Source organism: Rissa tridactyla, chromosome 3, assembly GCF_028500815.1.
Source record: "Rissa tridactyla isolate bRisTri1 chromosome 3, bRisTri1.patW.cur.20221130, whole genome shotgun sequence".
In the NCBI taxonomy this organism is placed as follows: Eukaryota; Metazoa; Chordata; class Aves; order Charadriiformes; family Laridae; genus Rissa; species Rissa tridactyla.
Genome location: NC_071468.1, coordinates 30,257,844 through 30,279,639, shown reverse-complemented (window position 1 = coordinate 30,279,639; position 21,796 = coordinate 30,257,844). Strand labels below are relative to the sequence as shown.

The following is a 21,796-nucleotide window of genomic DNA, read 5'->3' as shown; positions in this document are numbered from 1 at the left end:
ACACATGACAGACATAAGTTGTTTACATTTTCTTCATTTAATTGAATATGAATGTGGTGGGGGCAACTAGATGCAAAATGAATGAGATGGGTAGTGCTATTTATATGAGACCACAACAGAGTGTGACAGGAACAGGTAGCACGGATGAGACAAGACAACTTAAAGTCAATCAAATAAGCAAAAGGCCATTTTGTGTACTCTAGCATCTTCCGGTTATGTGACACAATTTACTGTCCCTAGGAAGACTCCAGACAGCCACACTGATAATCTAGAATTAAAACTAAGTAACTTGGTCTTTTGAATATAAAAAGAATATATGCTAAATCAATATAAATAAATATACCAAAACTATTACAACCATTATTGATTATTAATGTATTTGATAAAACCATGACAGAACTACTTGTTTTTCTCATGAAGAAAAACTTTCTGTTTTTCTGATACCAAACATGGTAACATTTTACAGGCACTCACAAAATGTTTTTCAGTTATAAATTATTTCTCTAAACTACATATATATATGTATTTATGTATATACATACACAAATATATGTGTGGTTTTGACTGATGAAACCAGTTTAGTCTAAGTTTTTTTCATTTTTTTCTATCTTTTTATGGTAAAATTAATTTTGTTTTGGTAATCTGAATGGTCTTTTAACAACAGGAGAGTATCTCCTATTTATTCTGTTTTTCCTAAGGATTCTGTTTACCTTCTCAAATGCAAAATGTACAAGAAGTGGTGCTTTGGATTGGCAGCTCCATGCCTCATTATTGCCATATAAAGACAGGCTAATTTATCCCTAAAACTTTTAATAAAATACAAATACTACAATTTGCAATGGTTTTTTCCTAAGAATGAACTCTAAATAAACGACAGACACAGTTTCTCTGCCACACCAAAAGAGCGACTTTCCCCACAGCAATTACATATGTCAGTAGCCTTTCCAAGACAAATCAAAGAGGAAAATCCACTCTGCTGTTCAGCTGATTCTGTCATCTCTGTGACTGCTTTTACTTACCCTAACTATAGCAAGCTTTAAAGTTCTCGGCAAGGAAGGATTTACAGGAAATTACAGCTCCAAATACAGATATCCAAGTAAGAATCAGTTTTGCCGGGGCAGGGACTTCAGACTTTGGCCTGCCTGTGCTTCTGGAGATGAAGCTGGCAGGAAGTGGAAGGGGAAGCAACATGCTCCAGGCCGGGATAAGCAGCTCAGCAGGAAGCGAGGGAAGGCAGTTCCAGGCCAGTCAGCAAGATAATGAATTCTATCCAAGCTCACAGTAATGAGGAGAAAAAGAAGTTTGACTTTGATTTTTAGCTCCAAATTCAAACAATGCCATTAATGGTCGTCTGCTCTCTTCCTCCCATTGTAACAAGGCATAAAACAAGCTTTGTTTGGTTTAGCATTCAGAGCAAAAGACGACACTACTCGCATGCACTGGTGCCGAGAGCTGTGCATATAATCAAACCCCATACAAAGAACCACAGGACAGACTGAGGCTTTAGCGCCTATAGAGACAGACATCAAGTGGAATTTTCACAAGAACCTAAATGGGATAGGTGGCTAGATCCCAGGGAAATCAGGGAACAAAAGGAGAAAAAGCCTTGGTTCCACATTGCCTCCTCTGGAGACATATTTGCCTCAAGAGACTGTTTGCCTAATTACTGCAACTTTTCCATCAGGGTCTCTAGAAGGAGCCACCAAGAATAGGCACTAACCAAGTGAAAAAAGAAAGATGATGTCTTTAAAAAAAAAAATAAATTAAAAATATCTTTTTTCAAAGATACTGAGTTTTTGTGCCTGTTTCTTAGAAAACAACCTTCTGAAATGCTATTGATTACATAGCTACACAAAAGTAGCAGTAAATTTCCAAAAAGGATATCAATATTAAGAACACTAAGAGAATCATTGCAAACTGGAATTACCTAATCTTTAATAGCACACTTCACGTTCAGCTCATCTGTGATTAATGCCAAAGTCAATCCTCAACTGTTATTTGAGAAAGAAGGACTAGAAGGCAAAGGGAAGAGATTTAATTGGGTGCTATAAAAATAGGAAACTAGTAATAGAATTTAGATCCTACTGAATTTAACAACGCCAGTATTTAACTTTGTTCTGAGTAATCCTTAACAGAAACTCCCATTTTCTAACTAATTGAAAACCCCAACCATATGTCTCCCAGGAACAGAGAGGAAAAGAATGAATAAAAAGAAAACTCAAGATCAATACCAGCAAACTGAAGAAATAGATTCCAGATGCTTAAAGACTGATTCTTTTCTTAGTCTTTCTAGTGTAGGTATGAAACTGGAAGGTTGGATTCTTTCCATGTTGTCTTCCAAATCTCTTATTGATGTAAAATTGTTCCAGTGGAACTGGGTTGGCCTCATTACAATCACAGAAGAAATATTGCATGCCTCATGTTATCCGAAGTTTCTCAGACCAGAAATGCTAGAACAGTTTCAGTTTCACCTGTGCTATCGCAAATCCAATCCACTTTTAAAGTCCTTTATGCAGTCCTTCAATGCTGGTAATGTGAGCAGTATTGCTAGAAGGAATCACTCTTAAACTATTATGTGAGTACAAGTCAGAGAGATGATAGCTGTAACTTCAGCAGCATGTGGTATTTGTAACTGAAAAAAAGAATCTGGTAACAAAATAATTCCATTTCGATATTTTATACGGTTAAGAGTTTGGGCAAAGAAATGAAAAAGATGCAAGTTCTCAAATACAACTTTTTATGCCCTGCAAGTCTGCCATACACACAGTAAAGGGAAACTGCTTCCACTATTCTTACTATCTATCAAATTAGGAATTGGGAGTCTTGTTCCCTAGAAAAACGTATTAACGTGGCAGAGAAACCAATGTAGAATGTATTGGACAGCATTAGTTGCATCAGCTTTTCACAAGTTTATTTGCAAATGACTTCAGGATTCTTAAAGGCTTTCTTCTCCAAAGGCAGCAGCAATGAAATTAAATACTTTCCAATACTTTCCATAGTTTGTTATGTGTAGCTAAGCTGGCATAGAAGGAAGATGTTTGTATTTCCTACTCCAGATCTTTTACTGAGTCGCCATTCTGAGTTTGTATGGAAATAGCGTGCCCAACAACCCAAACAATTCATCCAGTTGGTGGCAAGAGTTCCACTGATTCCTGCTGAGGCCCAAGAAATGGGTGATAAGCCTGAAAAGAATACAGAAACACGAGCCCATGCTATTTGATAGCTCAGATCCCAAGTCAGCTTTTCTGGAGCAATATAAAGTTAGAAATCTGTAAATAATGAGGACTGTAGTGTTGCAAAGAAACAGACAGATGAAAAGCTGGATCAAATCCTGATATGCCAAATGACTTGGCCATCTTAGGTGGAAAGTCTGTGAGCACACAGTCCTTCAGAGAAGACATCAAACAAGATACTACTGAGTATGTGAAGTCTCCCGCGCTTTCTTGTACTCAAAAAATTAGGAAAAATACTTGACAAACAAGATATGATTTCCTTACATAACTCCATCAAACACTCAAGCACAGATAACAGAAATGCTTAATCTACCTAAGAGAAGTTAAATAACTTTTAGCAATGTGTACATTCTTCTGAAATCAAACCCTCCAAAGCAGTATCTTAATGAAACAAGAAATGTCATTTTTGATACTGATTATATCCCACAAAGACTGAATGAAGAAGTAAAATATATCCTATACATGTTAGATGTCTGACCTTCCCTGAGCACGCATAATTTATGCTCTCTAATAATAAAGATCAGGGTTGACAGCCTTCTTTTTAAAAAAAAAAACCACCAAAACTAAAAAAAAACCAAAAAAACCTCAAACCACCAAAACTATAATTAAACACGTTTAATTTTCAAATCCTTAAATTAGTAGAGTCTTCAGCTTTTGGTTTGGTTTTGCTGGTTTAAGAGCAATTCTGAAATCCACTACATCACCACACATTGTGAGAAAAATCTATTAATTATGGTCAATATGCCACTCTCCAATTTAAAAGTGTAACTAAGAACTCGTAACTCCTGCATTTGTACACAAAAGTACCATATTCAGTAAAATGTCCCGAGAAAGGATTTTGAAAAGGGACCCCTGACTACAATTTAGTAACTGTAGCCAGCTAAAATAGTTCAATAATAATGAATCCTTAAAAAAACAGCAAAAAAATCCCCAAACTAAAAGTTCATTTAAGATTCTTAAACAGGGATAAATTGTATTTTAATAACTGCAAGTTCCTTATATCACACTGAGGGTATTTCCTACTCTTTCAATGAAGAGTACATAGTTAACTGAAAACAAGATATAAATCTAAATCTCAAGTCCTTTTCCAGTCTTTATCAGGTTCTTTCTCTCTAGGAAAACTTCCACTTTTTAATATTAGTTTTGCAGCACAATAGGCAGACATACTCCTTTTTTTCCAGAGAAGTCTGTTGACACACAGAAGAATCTTGCTCAGAGTCAAGATGGCAGATGCTCCAGATATGGAGTTTAACCAGAAAATCTTATACTCGAAAATATTATTATAAAATGGGTTCATCAGTGTTTCCATTGCACACATCGAGAGCTATATGTTATATTCCCTGAAGTACTAAATTTGCACCAGTCTTGACGTGTATTCAGTATAAGAACTATATATTTCTATTAACTCCAAACACATGAAAACACTGTGCTCTAAAACAAACATCTGCCATCACGGATATTAGCAAAATCTGCTGAACTTATGGAATGCATACAAATGAATTATAAAAAAAACCTTCAAATTCTTTATAAATTTTGACTCTATTTTTCTTCAGAAACACTTTAAAGCATTTGAAAGTAAATAAAAACTTATTTAGTCTAAAGCTGTTCTAGGACCAAAGGAAATCAGACACTGAAACTCAAATGCTGTAGTTTAAAAAATGACACAACCCCCCTGCTATTTAGATTTTACTTACTGTGTTTGCACCTAATGAGACCTTTTTCTTCCTTTTTTCCTCTGTTCTGTATGTATTGTACGTGATTCTCATACTGTCATTTACAAAACACTGAAATATTTGTGAACTCTGCTTCTGAACATAATATTAAATATAACGTTATTTGAATACATGGGGGTGCGTTGCTTGTTTACTTAATCAACTGAAATGCACAGGACTGTTTTGTAAAACTAAGAACTCGTCCACTGAGGAAAAGCCTCAAACCAGATCTTAATATTCTGACCTCTGCATCTGAAACTTTCTTCAGATGCAAAGACAATCCTACAGTAGTTGTCCAACTTTTACCAAGCCCCAAATAAAGTCCTTGCACAGGATTACTGGGAGAACTGTACTGTTAAATGGGCACTCTTTAAAAAAAGAAAACAGGATGGCTTCGGCTCTTTGTTGTACAATAGTTAAATACTGCATCGTACTTTCAGTAAAGGTCGGACTAGATTTTCAAGCACCCTGACCAAAGTATGAAAGCGATTATATATTCATACAGTTTCAATTTTCTGAAGTCTAAATGTGAAAAGTTCTTTCTTCCTTTCTAGTTCCTTCTTGCCTTATGATATTGCTGTGCAAATGTAAACAATTACATTGCTCTGAAAAGAAAGAAGTACAGCTGCTTCCAGTATTTTAGACTGAGGTGAACTGATACCCTGGGTCACTTTTATCTACTATGGAAAATTCATGAATTGCAATGGAAGATATTTACTTTAAATAGCACCATTCACAGCAGAGCAGACTTCCAAGACGATGGGATGAAGTTAAAAAATGCTGTATTAAAGATTTTTTGAAAGCAGAGTCTAATAAAGAAGAAAAGCACATGCTTAGGAATTAACTGGAAAGATCCAGTTTCCTGATACTGATCTGGGAATTATAAACAGAGAAGTAAGTAGAAAGGGCGTATTTCTCAGTGTTACTTTACAATACTGTAATATAAAAGATTTTCTATCTGTTCTGTCTTGGAGGAAGGAGCCCCACTGGTGCAAACTGGAGTTATTAAAACTTATCAGATTTATTCAGGGCGAGTATTTTGCCCTAGATTCTGATATTGGTTCACTATTTAATGGCTAATTTAATGTGTGTTACAGAAATATAATTCCTGAGCAATATACCCCAGCCTTAGTGTAAGAGAAATTAAGGATCTATGCCGTGTGCAACAGCTGAAAAGTCCAACATATCAGGCAGTTTGTTTGTTAAAGCTGCTAGTGCAGATTAAAAACTATAGTTTACATTATTCCTGATGTCACATATAATTCACTTTTTTTGAAGAATACATTAAAGAAATACGGCAAAAATAACGTAAGCAAACTAAAAGTCATAGCACGAAAAAAAAAAGACAAAGGACTAGGCAGTGTTTAAATCAGAGTATCTATCTCAGTTTGTGATACTTTCCTTAGTACAGACCTTCTGAAAATCCAGAGAAATGATGAAAGGGCTTGATCTTCATTTTAGGACTTGCATCTTCCTTTCTTTGAAGTTTTCTTTTAAAAACTCTAACATGCAAGTAATACACACATGCTCTTCTCAGTCATTTTTATGTCCATAGACTGCCTTTTCAGTGGCAAAACAATTTCCCCCCTGCCACAGGTACAAAGAGTCCATGAAAAAGGCTCTAGCAGAGAAAAGGAAAGAGTAAATTCTGAACAACAGGTAAAGGTACCTATGGAAAATGAACTGCTCTACCTCATTATTTTAGAGATAACTCCTACTACACACAACAACAGTTTACCAGAATACTTCTTTTCTTTCAGCCAAATTGTACCCACGTGAAGGTGAGGCAGGGGTGAGAGGGCTGGTGGAAGGAGAAGCAATGTTAGCGTTCTCACAAACCATACTGCATTCTGAGAGTACCACAAGAATTAACACAGTATTGACACTGCGGATGACTTCGCAGAGGTATTTCCAAGAACATGTTATGACTAGCAAAATCTTTAAAGAAAAAAGCCAAAACAACACAAACCCGCGTTATCATAGTCTGGGAAAATGATGTTCCAATGCATTCATTCTACTTTGCAAAATCCACAGATTTAGTGAACAATATGCCTTAAAGATCTATCACAGACCGAAGGTCTACCAAATTATAAGCACAGCAGCTGCTGTTATAAAAATAAGAAAAAAGTTTATGACTATGCAAGTGTAACCTGTAAAACCTGCCAACAAAGCTTCTGACCGACAGAACTACTGCCCTTTTGTATGCAGCTCTTTTAACATACTTCTGTGGTAAAATATTTTTACCTATGTATTTACTTCAGCTAATAATACTCACTTATGAAATACTCAGATTATAGCTTGCTTTATTCTCCAACAGTATAAAGAATGGCTTATTACTGAGAGGCATAAAGAAACACACGTATTTAATAGTAACAAATGTCCAATAGTAAAAGAGTTCAAGAGTCCCTTTTAATGATGGTCACGTTCACTACAGACAAGGGCTTCCCATGAGTAGTGTTCTTTATTACTCTACTTTTTAGGATACTCACTGTACTGCATAAGCATTACCTCAAAATGAAAGTAACAGCAAGTATAAATTTTGCTGATTTACAGAACATATAATCTATTAACTCTTCTCAAATGCTTTGTTTTATCTTTACTGAAACTCCATATTATGCACCACAGGTTTTTAATATTGTTCACTCTTCCTAAATGGGAAGTGCAAAACACTGAAATGATTTAAGATCCTGAGGCAAATGAGCACAGGTAATGGGACTGAAATAATAAGCAGAATGTCTGCTTATTATTTTTAAAAAGTCTAAGAGTTTGAAATTCAGGCTTTTACCTAAGAAATAACAATGGTATTTTTCAGTTAAATAATTGATTTTTTTAAAATAGCTTTTAAAACATGAAAAAATATTTACCTCTAACTTAATGTATTACAACACTTTTATGCTTATTTTCAATGGATTCATGGAATAAATATGCACCTGTATGCAGATTTTGAGCCTCTACTAAGAACGAACTTTGTTAAATTGACTTCTGTTTCCAGCTGTTCTCAAATATTTATTTTAACCTTTCAAGATTATACTCAAAAAATATATAGTTTTTGAGACTCCAGGTGTTGACACTAATGTAGAACTTATATTTTAAAAACAGAAGTAGATTTTTAGGCCACGTTGAAGGCAGAAAACATTTGGTTAATGATGTTTAGAAAAGACATTAATGCTTCCAACGTTTTCACAACCGCACCGATACATTGAATGGCCAAGAACATGGCTAGACCTGTCTTTAACGTATGTATTACCTCATCTATTCATCCCCTAATCAATGAATTAAAATAGACTATACCAAGACTTTCTTCCTCAGTGATACTAACAAACAGACTTTACTGTTGTTGGGGAGCATGAGGGTGAAAAGTGAACAGATCAAGTCAGAGGACACTACTGCAACAACAAAAGCGTAGAGCAAAACACTAACAAATCATAACAGAGTATAGGTTATGTATTTTATGAAGCACAACACAACAAATATATATAAACAATAAGGTGTATTTTTCACATCATATCATGCTATATGATGAGCACTGGATTAATCTATGTTGTGTCTTGTATTATGGAATAGCTAGCCATACACAGAATTCCAAAAATGCATGTCTATTTCAAATCTTATTACTAGTTTCACTTGTGTATGAAAACACCACTACGGCTCTTAATTTGATATTTTTCTCCAGTTTTCTTCAAAAAACAAACTAGGCATACGCAATGGTAAAATTAAAAATGCCTATTCCAAAGGCCTTGCACAATTTTGTTATGAAAAAAACCCCAACATATGGAAATCAGAGCCTTTACTACATAAATGGAGAAGAGAGGGACAGCAGTTTGGAACATAGTATGTATATGAGTTTCATTACTTTTCTATTTCAGACTAATGCAATTTTCTTTAGACAAGTACAAACTCTTACAGTACAATACAAAGGCGCCTTTAAACCAAATCTTCTACCAGCGTCTTGCTCCCTGCGAAGCACTTGTTTTGGCAAACAGCTAGAAGACTGCCAAGAAAAGGTCATCGATCTTTGTCTGAAAAGCTTGAGCCAGCTTTATACAGTAAGAGCTTATTACAAACACACAATGCTTACCAGATGTTCCATCAGCTTACTGGCTACAGTCCAAGGGATGGCTATAAATCCACACAGAGATGTTCGTTACGAAGGCATTTACCACACAAAGTCAAAATTACATAAGCACCCTTTGGAGAACCTCTTCACTGAGCAGTGCAGTTTAAAAGGATCACGCACCGACAGACAGAATTGTCACCAAGTGCTGATTTGCATTCGCCCTGACAACTTTAAAAAGAATTTGGGGTTTGAACAGTTAGCCTGCAAGGTTCATTTTCCCAACCAAAGGCATGTGCCATTGCTGAAGCAAGTATTTACTTGCAGGAGCAAAGAACTTAATGTGGACTGCCACACTATTATTTCACACTCCTCCTTTTAGGCTTTCCACTTATTATCATTCAGGTAACAACACACAAATCTGTTTTCAGATGCCATGCTACCAACAGGTGAAATTTTGTCTCAGGAGAAACACGTCACCTACCACACCAACAAGTAAATACGCACCAGAGTCAGCTGAATTACAGATATCTACTGATGTTAACTTATTCTAACAGATCTTGGAAAACAAGTGATTTATTTGAAGTTGTTCATTTGAGAGATTAAAGTTGTCTGGCTGAGCATCATAACCTTCAAGTTTCCATATTAGTATAAATGCAATGCTTGTTGGTTTTTTTGGGTTTTTTTTTTTGTTTTTTTTTGGGGGGGGAGGGGGTGTTTGGTTTTTTTTGTTTTTTTTTAAATAAACAAACTAGAAACTCAAGATCTGGATGAGCAAAGATTTCTTCCAGTTATAAACACAGTCAAAAAATAAATAAGTAGTTCCAAGAAGAGAAAGAAAGAAAGAAAACTAGAAAAAAAATTTTCATTTTTGTAATAAGCATCCACACTTCAGCACAGAGATATTTTAAGAGTAAATGAAATAAGACCCAAGAGAAAAGCCATATTAGTAATAGTTTTGAATTATCCCTCCTAAGACGAGAAAATGAAGGCATAGCAGAAGGAGAAAACTTTGCAAATCAGTTTAAGCTTCTTTTATTTCTTTGATTTTACCCTTTTTCCTCACTTGTGGTTTGAATGACTGCTGATCTTTTGGTACTGAAGAAGTGAAAAGCTGAATGGGGAAAAAATAATCCCCCAAACCCTACCTACATAAAACCGAAGCCTCAAAGGAAATAGGTTTTCAGTTGATACCCTGCATGATGAGTTTTGAAAACAAAGATTCTGCTTAAATTTGAAGTTGTCTCACACACTACTGATTGCTGTTGTTTGTTAAAGCAAGGAAACCTACAGAAGGAAAACTGAAAAGCTAGCATAGTATCCTACCTTTACCCAAGCTCTGAACAAAAAGGTGAGAACAGGCCTTTAGAAGCAGCAGAGACCTCCCTACTGAGAGTGAACAGAGCAAAGCAACAAATGTGTGCCTGGTTTCTCTGACTGGGTATTTTGCTTTACACTGGGAAGGGAGAAGAGCTACACAATACTGACACATCAAACCCCGTCTGCCTGAGCACACAATATTCTTGAGAAACTTTCAGGGGGAGCTGCATTTGTGAAAGAGCTCTAACTCATAAACCTACCTGAGCCAAGTGACTGAAGACAGAAATCATCCAGTTAGCACTGACCTGTTCAGGTAGTTTCAGATTATTTTAATTCTCAGAAAAAGCCCCAGCCTTGAGTCTAAAAAGATAATGTTCATGTGGCTTGCTGAGTCTTGGTAAACAGCTTTGCCTCTGCCCAGACAATATACAGCTCTTCCTAGAGCCATTTCCAAAATATCAGCTTCCTTTCATACATTAAAATACAGAGGAAGGTAAGGATGCATGCGTGTTGAATCAAATCAATCAAATTTTGGGTTGCAAAATAAGAGAAGAGAAGGTCTCTGCAGTAAAGCTGTTAAGGGACTGTGTGATTCTTCTTTTCCATGCGTTTACCATAAGCACATGGGTTATCATGCAATAGGTTCTCCATCTTCATTTAAAAAAAAGAAAAAAACCAAAACATACTAGAAAAGAGGTAACCTTTGTAAACAAGTGGTTAAACCAGCACAGACAAAATTAATGCAATAAAGAAGGTTGATTTCTGTGTTAAAATCTTAAAATGCAGTTATTCACAATGAAAAATTGGTGATCAACTTGAAACTTTCTTTTAGAGAGAGTGCTATTCCTCCTGGCCGTAGCATAAGGTGGACTGGAGACACATCCTGATGGAAGAAATGTATCAGTGGGAATAGAGAACAATTTCTACCTTCTAAAAAACTGAGAAATGTTTCTAGGAAGAGGTGAGCTGCTCTCCACCTACTGGAAGAATATGCAGCTGAGGTTTACCTAACTAGTCCTATACTAGAAATCCTGAACAAATACAAGCATTCTCTCACAGCCTGTTCAACACCCCGAGATTAGCAGCTGATGGCTACCAGAAACTATTTCATGGCCTGCCTCATGAATCTTTCAACAGCACCACGAATGTCCCAAAATGGGAACAATCAAGAGATAACCTCCTGCCATCCCTCCCAAACCTATTAAAAGTTGTATTTGCAACAGAAGACATCAGTGAAAGAAAACATCACTCTTCACTAACACAAATTCCTGAAACAACCAAGCAAGAAGACTAGCTTCCGGATGCACATCCTTTAGACTTTGAGATTTCTGGGTAAGTATCTTCTGCTGTTTGCTGTTCAGACAGTGCCTAGCACAGCCAGATCTCATTTTCTGATCCCTTACAGCATAAGAAGTATAATTAATGATGATGATGGCAACGACAACTACAAAATGGACTAAGGAACAAAAGCTCTGACAAATGGATATATTAGGAATTATAGAGACAGTTTTCAACCCATGGGGAATTTTCTACTAACAGATATTTACAAAAGGATGCTGCAACATGGAACAGAAATACAGTTTTTCTTCCTGTATTGATTCTACCAAAGTTGGATGCCTAGAAAAAATCCTGTGGATATTCTGAATAACAAACTGTATCTATGTTATAGATTTATCAAGTATGAGACACAAAAATGGCATTAAGAAGCATACTCTGCTTCTACTGATACTGTTTTACTTTTTTCTGCAGAACTTCTACCATAACACATGCCAATCGGCAATAATGGTATTTGCAAAACTGAGAGCTTTCAAGTAAATGACCTAGGAAGAACTGGGAAATCTCTTCTAAACTCATATATTTTGACTTAAACGTTAAGTACAAAACCTGATGTAGTCAGAAGTCTAAGGACTTCTTTGTTGGATATTTCAGTGCAAAAGGTCAGATAATCAACCTAAACAAAATGGTTTACATTCCCAAAATACTGCCATGACTTCAGCTGACAGGCTCTATTGTTAAATATCACCTTAGTTCTTCATCCTGGGAGAACTTAAGTATCTTATGAGTAGATGAATCTGCAGATGACTGTATTAGAAGATGTAATCTTTTGTAATTATATAACTTATAGACATAATCAAGAACTTCCAACAGGCTGTTTTCTGCAGCATGAGCTGTGGTGTTTTACTGCAATTCAAATGCCTGCTCTAGAAGGAGGAATCTGTAATTGTAAAGAAAGGAAATTGCATAACGCAAAGTGGGACATCTAACAATGAAAAATAATCATTACAATTGATTAGACATAGTACATAGAAAAAGAGTTTTCAGTAGTTCTTAAATTTTTATTACATGCTACCTATAATAAATACAGTTAAGGAAAAAACCTAATGTGTCAAGGTCATTTCTGAAGTCATTCTAGAGTTGATTCAATAATGACATATTGCAAATTGTAACTGAATTTCTAAATTGGTAGAAGGCTACCATAAGTAACTGTATACATTTGTGTCACACATAAACCAATAATTCCATAGAAAGAAGAAATCTACAATGACAAATACAGTAGGGAGGTCACAAGCTTTTAAATACAGCAGCATCTGTCTTTCAGTCTATATAAAACTGACTTTGTTGAAAATGTTTTTAATCATTCCTCAGGCAATTTACCTCTTACCCACTTGATGGCCATCTGTTATTCCAGTTTATAAATTGAATCACTGTGTCATCATATTAGTTATGTTTTAAACTTTCCACCTGCATTTGGATCTTGATCAGCTACACCAGAGCTCTTAAGTGTTTGTGAAATAATTCGAAAAACTTCATGCACAAAACTATAAGCACTAAAATAGATGAAAAAACACTGCCAAAGCATGTCAATAAAGCAGTCAATGAGTGCACTTCAGCCTAGAAATAATGCATATGCTACAGCAACACTGAATTAATGTAGAAAATCAATATGACCTCAGACAACAAGCAGCACTGAAGAAATGAATAAGACAGCACGTCTTATCAAGTCCCCTGTTCATTGAAAGACTGATAAACAGACAGATCCTTCTCCATAGCCCTGGCAGAAGTTGAATACTAAAATCCTGTGCAATCATTAGATCCAGTTTGCAAAGTAACAGAGAATAAATATGATAGATCTTTCCCTAGCTAATTACTTCTTACAAACACTGGTCTGCTATCAACTTTGTTTTTCTTATATCTGCATATATAAAGTGGAGTCGCCAGATGTTTGGTTAACAGCAGAATTGACTGATTACATGCTTTGCAAGTCTGACAAAAGTATTCTGGCAGAGTAACAACAACAACAACCACACATATTTTGATCTGGTCTCCCAAAAGCAAGTTATCAGAAATGCTTATTCGTAAAGATCCTATGTGCTTACATATGGCACAGTACATGGCTCAATGAAGTTAAGCAAAAAAATTCCAACTAGTACTACTGGATTCTCTGTCAGGTCCACAGAAGCTCCCTTTGTTTGTTTGACCAAAGGGATTTGTTTTTAAAATATCCCTTAGAGTTCTCAATGAGCAATTATTATTTGTCAACCTTAAAAAAATCCAATAAAAGTATTAACATTATAAATATTTTTACAAATCGAACTTTATGATTAACTGTTGCAGTTATTTTACCCATGAATGGATACCTTAGTGTGTATCTATATTTGGGAATTTTCCACTGACACAGCTGTTTCCATTCATGGGAAACACAAATACATATTTACACTGAACACACAGGCCCATTTTAAATAAAGTAAATCTCCAGAAAGTAAATAACCCTGCAGATCAATTTCAGCATAAAGACCTGAATCACAGGTGTTACGGAAATACTGGTTACATAGTTTAAAATGGAGAATTTTAAAAATGTATTTTCTCTCCCTCTTCTTTGTCCACATCAGCTATGCATGCTAAAGTATCTTCCAGAACGGGTTTTGAAAGCACAATATGGGAATGTTCAAATTTTAGCAGAAAAAAATTTAAATCCTAACTTTTGAGGACATTGCCTTCTGCGTGATAAACACTTCATTTAACGTTTTCTTTTCAGTATGTGGGCCAGACAGTTCCTACTACAGAATTTACAAAAGATTGCTAAAATAAATAGTTACTCACCCTCCCTCTCAGTGCAGAATAAACATTCAGAAGCTATAAGCAGGCTCCAAAACAGGATTAGTGTAAAAAAGGTGATGATAAAAACGTTCCTGTTAGGTTTGTTGTACTTGTAAGGGCTTTTTATGTAGTTTGCTTCCCACTTCTCAGACTTCAGCATTTGTGTTTTGCAACCTTTTTCTGTTTCAAAGACTAGAATTGAATAGGAGCAAATTCCAGAAAATGACGTTTTCAAAACAAATCCAAATACAGTGGATTGTACAAATCTCAAGGTTAGTGCTGGCAGTGCCAGAAGACAGCCAATGGACAGCAGTCAAAAGTCTTGGGCTTTCCAGGCTGGCCCCTCACAAGTGCACTGTTTCTGCTGGAGAAGTAGAGCTTCTCCTTCAGGCAGCTTCTGAAGGAAATTTCACAATATAGGAAGTGGCAGAGAAGCTGGCACAGCTGTGTAACCTCCTGTGGATTTGTAGCTTGTCTTTAGAATGGGAAAAAAATTGCAAATAGCAAAGCCAGCAACTCAGACCTTCTTTCTACAGTTCCACATAAAAATGCATGCCAGATGCTGATATTGATATCTAAGGGTGGCTCTCAACAAGTCTGTCTCAATGGGACAGGGAGAGGCTGAAGTACTCTTTACCTCCCTTTGTAATCTGCCATATCCCCATCTGTTCTATACACCAAAGCCACACAAGCGATGAAAGTCCCTGAATGATTCAGTTTAGAGTAGGGGGAAGGAGGAAGAGAAATTGTGTACTTTTGTTGAGGAAGTCAGCTTATAACAAAGAACTGTTTTCATTGTTTTGCCATGCAAGTGCAAACAGTGCAGAGGGATAAGCAATCTGACAGCAGGGACTAAGGGACAATTGAATTTTAAGACGTATATGGTAACAACATCTTAAGTCAATATTACATAAAAGCTTACTAAAAGCATTGAGAATGTACTACTAATGAGAATGTTTCTTCTTTATCCACCGTTTAGGGTTTTATATGTAAACTTTCAATTTATAGAGCAATTTATTCACATAAGGGCTCATTTGCAAGTTTAGACTTTTGCATCTTAGAGGTAGTTTAATGGAGGACAAAGCTCTCTGCCCATATTAATTAATTCAACTAATCTTAGGTCAATTATACCAAAATAAAATTTGGATATCCATCTTAAAACAACCATATCTTTCAGAAGTGCCAAATAATTGCTGATAATTAGAAACCTGCATATAATACATAGAATAAACAAGACCAATTTTCAGTACACAGAATTATAAGACAATACTGCTTGTCAGACAATACTACACCTCAATAGCTGAAAAATTTTTTATTGCCCATCTTTTTTTAAATACTGCTAACAGAGAAACATGTAACATGAATACTTCCTCCACTCAAAATTGTTGCTCCTGTTATTTTTATTTTCATAAATTGCCAATATTTTCCCCTCCAGAACCCTAGCTGAAATACTGATACCCATTTGTGCAGCATGAGAAGGATGCTATGTAGTCTCTTGCTATTCACAACAAAGACTGGAGCTCAAAAACAAGATCATCGTTAACAAATTAGGTCAGGAGTAGCAATCGCCTCAACCAACCCTAGCCACTCAAAATCCATGCATTTAGTCTAACCTTATATGTTCCTCTCATAGTCAACGAATACAGATCAGCTACAGTGAACTGCCCCACTGAAATGCATAAAATACAAATCAGATGTATTGTATTTACATACATATTTATATATGTTTATATACACATAGATCAAATGAAATAGTCTACATGTTTCAAAAATGCCTAAGTTAGTTTCCATGTGGGTTAAGCGTTTGTTCACTACAGAAGGATACATACCGTTGTTAGGTTAAACTAGGGGCTTCACTTAAGATAGCTGAAGTGAGAGGAGACTCACCCAAAATTAGCTAGGCCTCAGCCCTAATACAGCCATCTAAAAATAAGATTTCATAACATCACTAACAAAACACTACAAAAACTGTTTATGAACTGTTGTACAAACCTGGTCCAATCTCCCTTGTGAGGAAAACCGTAACTTTCCTAGAGAATTTTGGAATACTTCTACACAGCACTTTTCCACAGTTATTTAATTGTATGGGAAAGCTCTAAAACTATACAAGTTGAATTGCATTTTGTAAGCACACCAGCTTCTCCAGGGTTCTACCAAATTCACCCTAACTAAAGCCTCTTGGTCTTCCCAAGGGCTTCCCATAAGACAGTATTTCATAAAGTGTTTTCCCTCAGTGGCCTGTTTCCGTTTGAGAGCTCCCCTTCAATGCTAAGGTAGTGACACAGATTCTAGCTCTGCAAATTTCTTCCCAAGCACCTTTCAAGTGTCACAGGGTAATGCACCATTTTATATATGAGACATTACCATAGCCTTTTTTTCTTTTCCTGTATAAAAGGCTATAGGGTTTTAAAGAACTTTTGAAGAACCACCTAACACCATTCTTCCTGCTCTTTGTCAGTCCAACACACCTGAATGCATCTTGTGATGGAACAAAAACACTACGCTCATCTGGGTATCAATTAACTAACAGTGAAAGGTTGGAAGAACATCTACCTGCCCTATGACAGAATGACACCAATGCCTTTAATGCCTCCATCATTAGCATGCCAATTAGCCAGATATATGGAAACTACTACTAAACTGATATTTTCTTCAATAGGCAGGCAGAAAAAAAAAAAAGGCAGAGCATATCTTTCATGGGTACAAAATGTGGCTATAAGATGAAGTTTAAATAATAGTTTGCTTTGTTTTTAAAATTCAGGATTTAGAGCAATATGTGTTTTTGCAAGTTACTGTTAGTAATTGGTCAGAGCACAGCAATTCATTATGAGGAACAGAAATATAAACATATTCTTCTGCTGTTTCTCAACTGTGCCAGGAAAAATAATTTCATTTCATAGCATTTTCTGTTTCAGCTCTTGTCAGGGTTTATGTGAATCTTTTTTATGTACTGTGAACCAAAGATAACCTCGTTTAGCTGAGCTCTATGAACTACTGGGGAAAGCGGATCAGTGTACATCATTTAAAATAATCAAACCCGAACCAGCCATCTAGGCCATTTCAGCAGGTAAGGCTGTCATCGACAGCATGACTAAGTTACATGCCTTTGCTTCTTCATAAATTCTCTTATTCCTGCCATATACCACCTGATCCTGTTCCCACTTAATAGCAGAAAAATATCTTCAGAATTGAATAAATATTTCTCTTCTGTCTTTGTTTTTTTTTTCCCCCCCAAGATGTAACTGCTGTGTCATAAAAATGAAAACACCTCTTACCATTATAATATTTTGGTCATTACTTTACTTGAAAAATAAAACATTTAGTGGAAAATATACCTAATATTAGAATAATTTAAAAAGAAAATAAACTTTCCCCCCCTACCTTTGACATATTATGATTTCTACCTAATAATTCGCCTTCTTCCAAAAATAAGAATTTGGAAGTTTCTTCTGGAAATGAATACTACTAAACTATTCTAATTTCATTGCTCTCCTTTTAGCCGATATTTTTACTATCAGTGATTAACAGGGTAAGATGAACTGCAACTGCTCATTGACTCACAGGCAAATACATCAAAATGTGTTCAGTTTAACTTGAGCTCGTACATATTTAAGAGGATATTGGTACAGCACCTCCTCTAACATGTCCATTCCAGAGGCCCTTGGAAGATTCCATTAATGAAAGAATAAGATAAAATATTGAAAGTCCCTACCTTCACCTGACGATCCTGAAAGGTCTATGATGACATACACTCTGCCTTCTGGCTCCAAGTCAATCTGCAACCAAGAAGAGAATTAGAAGAAAACTTAAAATGGCTCCCAAAGCAAGCAACTGCACATACAGGAAACAAAAAGTTTCCAAAACTTATGAAGCCAAAGTGTAGGCAGGACACATTAGCAGGTCTACAGTTCACTACCAACCGAGCCTCCTTTTGCAAAGAGATGTTGAGGACCTTGCACCTTCACTGAAGTAAAAAAGATCCATGTGCCCTAAGCACTTGGAAAGCTTGAACCCAGTGAATTTTACAAACCAAATACTTAAAGCACTGTTTTGCCATACATTTGTAGCGCTATTTCCAAGGAGACCAGAAAGAAAGTTAAAAAGTGGTAGTATCGAGTAACTTTCTTTAATTTATACTGAGTCCAGCTATGCAAATGTGAAAAACAACACTATGACCTATTGAGATCCCAGTGAGACAGATCAGCTCTGGTCACAGAATGGGGGAAATGAACACACACAGCTTGTACGGACGGTTAACACGTGTTTATAATATGCCCTTTGTATCCCCACTGGGAGAAAGAAATACATGCTTTATCCTCTTTTTCTGAAATACAGAATTTGTTTATTTCTGCACCATTCTGGTAGATTTTAAGGAGTCTTTACTCTTGTGGAGATCACATTTACTCAGCATAAAATACAGGTGCTCAGTATCAAGCTCCTGTATGTTTAGGCACTGCAATGAACAAATCATCCTGTATTTTACCACACATTTAATCAGTAACTGTAAATACTACTGAATTTGAGTATCTTAATGGCGCCCCACACATTACAGACAATTTTTGCAGCCACATAGCTCTCAAAAATCAAACTGTAACTAGAACACTATGTAATCAATAGCTCTTACTTGTCACACCATTTCAGAGACTGAATGATGTGGTGTACATTAATACTATATCTTCATTCTATTTTAGTACATAAAGCACACAGATAAAATTGCATGCCCATTGCCAGGGTGCCTCAAGCGGCCTTGTCTGCCGAGGCCTGTCCTGTGTCCCACCACCCCAGCCAGGAGCGGGCAGCCGGGGAGGCACCGGGGCAGCCACAGCCTTGGGCACCTCCCTGGGGATGGGGGCAGGCCAGGGCCAGGCTGTGGGCCTGCGTGTGGGCCTGGCTCAGCAGGCAGGGACATGGGGAGCTGGAGACTGTCCCTGCTGCGACCTTGGTGGGGCAGGGTCTGACAGCCTCAGGGGCTGACATGGGGTCCTGGGCTGTGGGCAAGGTCAGGGAGCTCCGGGGGCCAGTCAGGGACAGTGGGGCCTGTTGGTGCCCCCTGGGCCATGACACCCACAGAGGACTTATGCAATCAGGCCTACTGTGTACCAAACGAGGCTACATGGGGGCAGGCGAGAAAATGGAAAAAAGGAGATGTGCCCCAAAAAGCAGCAGGACTATGGGCCCTTCCTGGTGCCAGACTGACCAGACACGGGGTGAGAAGGGAGCCTGCCTCATCCCCAGAGTCCAGCCAAGCCCAGCTCTCCAAGGGCAGCAACCCCAGAACTTTCCCGACACCTCTGCTAAGCTGAGGCAACCACACACGGGGCTTGTGGCCGGAAACAGGCCACCTCCCCTCCCACCCCACCATGGCCCTCCTCCGTGCCAGGCTGCTCTGCCCCAACACGGGAAGGTGGACCTTGCTTCGCCGTTGTCAGCAAACAGGGGATGTTACTAGGCCATGAAGATGAAAATCAGGAGATCACCATTTCACACTAATAACTTGGGAGACCAATCTGTTGGTCTTTGCAAATTAGCAACTAATTGAGGAAAGGAAGGAGACACCAAAAGGTCTGGGCTATGCCAGGCTTTGCCTGTCTGCATTCAGCGGACAGCTCCATGGGGCCACCTCTTCTGTCTCCAGGCTTCTCTCATCACCTGAGAGGACCTTTACAAGAGGGGCACCTCTGCTGTTTCCCTCTTTTGGGCCACAGCTGCTGAATGCATCAGGGTGACACAAGCTCCTCCCCCCACGAACCGGCTTCTCACAAAAACGCTTCTGTGCCATTCAAGAGCAAGCCAGTAGACGAGTTCACAGGTCCAGCTGATGTCATCGGAGCAACAGATCAAGAAAATGATCTCAGCAGCTGTATTGTAAATAGACGAGGCAGGAAATAGGTGTTAGCAAGGCCAGGGGTTACTCAGAGGAGAGGAAAATGAAAGCGTGGTTGAGTGTTTTTCCATAAATAAAGTGTTGAATATTAAGTAAAGACATTTTCAACAATTTCTGAACTGGCAGCATGAGTTTTGTGGGGGATTTTTTGGGGTTTTTTTTTGGTTTGGTTTTTTTTTTGTTTTGTTTTGTTTTTAAATAAAGATACCGGTCTTGAAATATTGCTCCTCTCCCTTTGCAGTTTTTAAATTAAAAAAATATTAGAAGATCAGAGGCACAGGTGCATGAATAGACTTTGATGTCTATGCTGAGGGAGGCTTTTGAAAAACTGCTATAATACAGCCATCTGTTGAGTGCTGAAGACAGGCATGTCTAATGCTCTGCTTGTATCAGCACCATATTCCATTTGGTTAAACTTTCAGTAAAATACTTTATGCAGTTCAAATCCCACCGTGGACACAGAGATACAAAACCCCAACACCATCCCTGCAGAAGAGTCAGGCATCCGGTGGTCACCAACCACTGTCACAAAATCTCTGTTCTGTCCATTTAAGTACAAACAGTATTGGAAGCAACTCAGGAAAAAGACTGGAGCACTCAACCTAAGTTTCCATTACCCATCAAGTGGGCTGTTTTCAAATACAATTTATTAGAAATGACGCTCACTGATTTTGATTCAGAATATTTGCTGATGCTCTAAGCAGAATGAAGTATTTATAAAAGGGAGTCTCTTTTACAAAGAAAGTATGTTTCAGTCATAGAATGTTCTAATACCAATGAGAATGAAATGGACATAGTCTTATTTTTAGATTTATAGAATACCCACATTTCATTTCAGCAAGTACTACGCTGACAGTCCCATCAGTGACATGAATGAGTATTTTTGCCAGAAGGCGGCAGGTCAGCTGCCTCAGCTGACCTTACATATAAAAAGAACACCCCCCCAAAAAGCAGAATCCCCTAAACTGATAGGAATCCCTCTTTTGATCTCAGGTCTTCCATGTATCAAAGCAAGTATGGAACAAAAAGGACTGACTCAATTCTAATTTTGCATAAGACATTTCTAATTTAATGCCTAGAAATATAATGGTATAAATACCCCCAAAACAGTCAGATTATAGAATGTAAACTACATGCCTTTTCTTTCAATCTGCACATTAAACTACACCTAGAAGAAGGTGGAAACTAGGCAATGTCATTTTATAAATAAGCAACAAAAGAAGCATACAGCACAACCTAAAGTTTCCATGAATTTTTCACCAAATGCCCTGGAAGTTATCACATGTGAAATGCCCTCAGACATGTGTTACCAGAAACAGAATGACTGGCCAAATTCTGCTGAATATAACAGACATCCTTGAATACAACGGAAATAGTCTGATCACAGCAGTTCCGATTCTGACCCTCCTCTTTGACTAAAAATACTTCTCTCCGAATGCAGCCAAGCATTTATACATGCAGAAAGACACTATGAGAAGATATCTAAAAAGACACG

At 37.2% G+C, this 21,796-nt stretch overlaps 1 protein-coding gene across 2 annotated transcripts in view; it reads right to left on the bottom strand.

The window, feature by feature from the left end:
* Positions 1-21,796, bottom strand: part of PRKCE (protein kinase C epsilon) — a 299,087-nt gene that overhangs the window by 178,248 nt on the left and 99,043 nt on the right. For both annotated transcript variants that reach the window (XR_008465766.1, XM_054197203.1), the window contains exon 2: positions 18,130-18,193. Coding sequence is in view for 1 of the 2 variants with exons in the window: in XM_054197203.1 (XP_054053178.1) it covers positions 18,130-18,193 (64 nt within the window). In the remaining variant the exon portion in view is untranslated. The remainder of the gene's footprint in view (positions 1-18,129; positions 18,194-21,796) is intronic.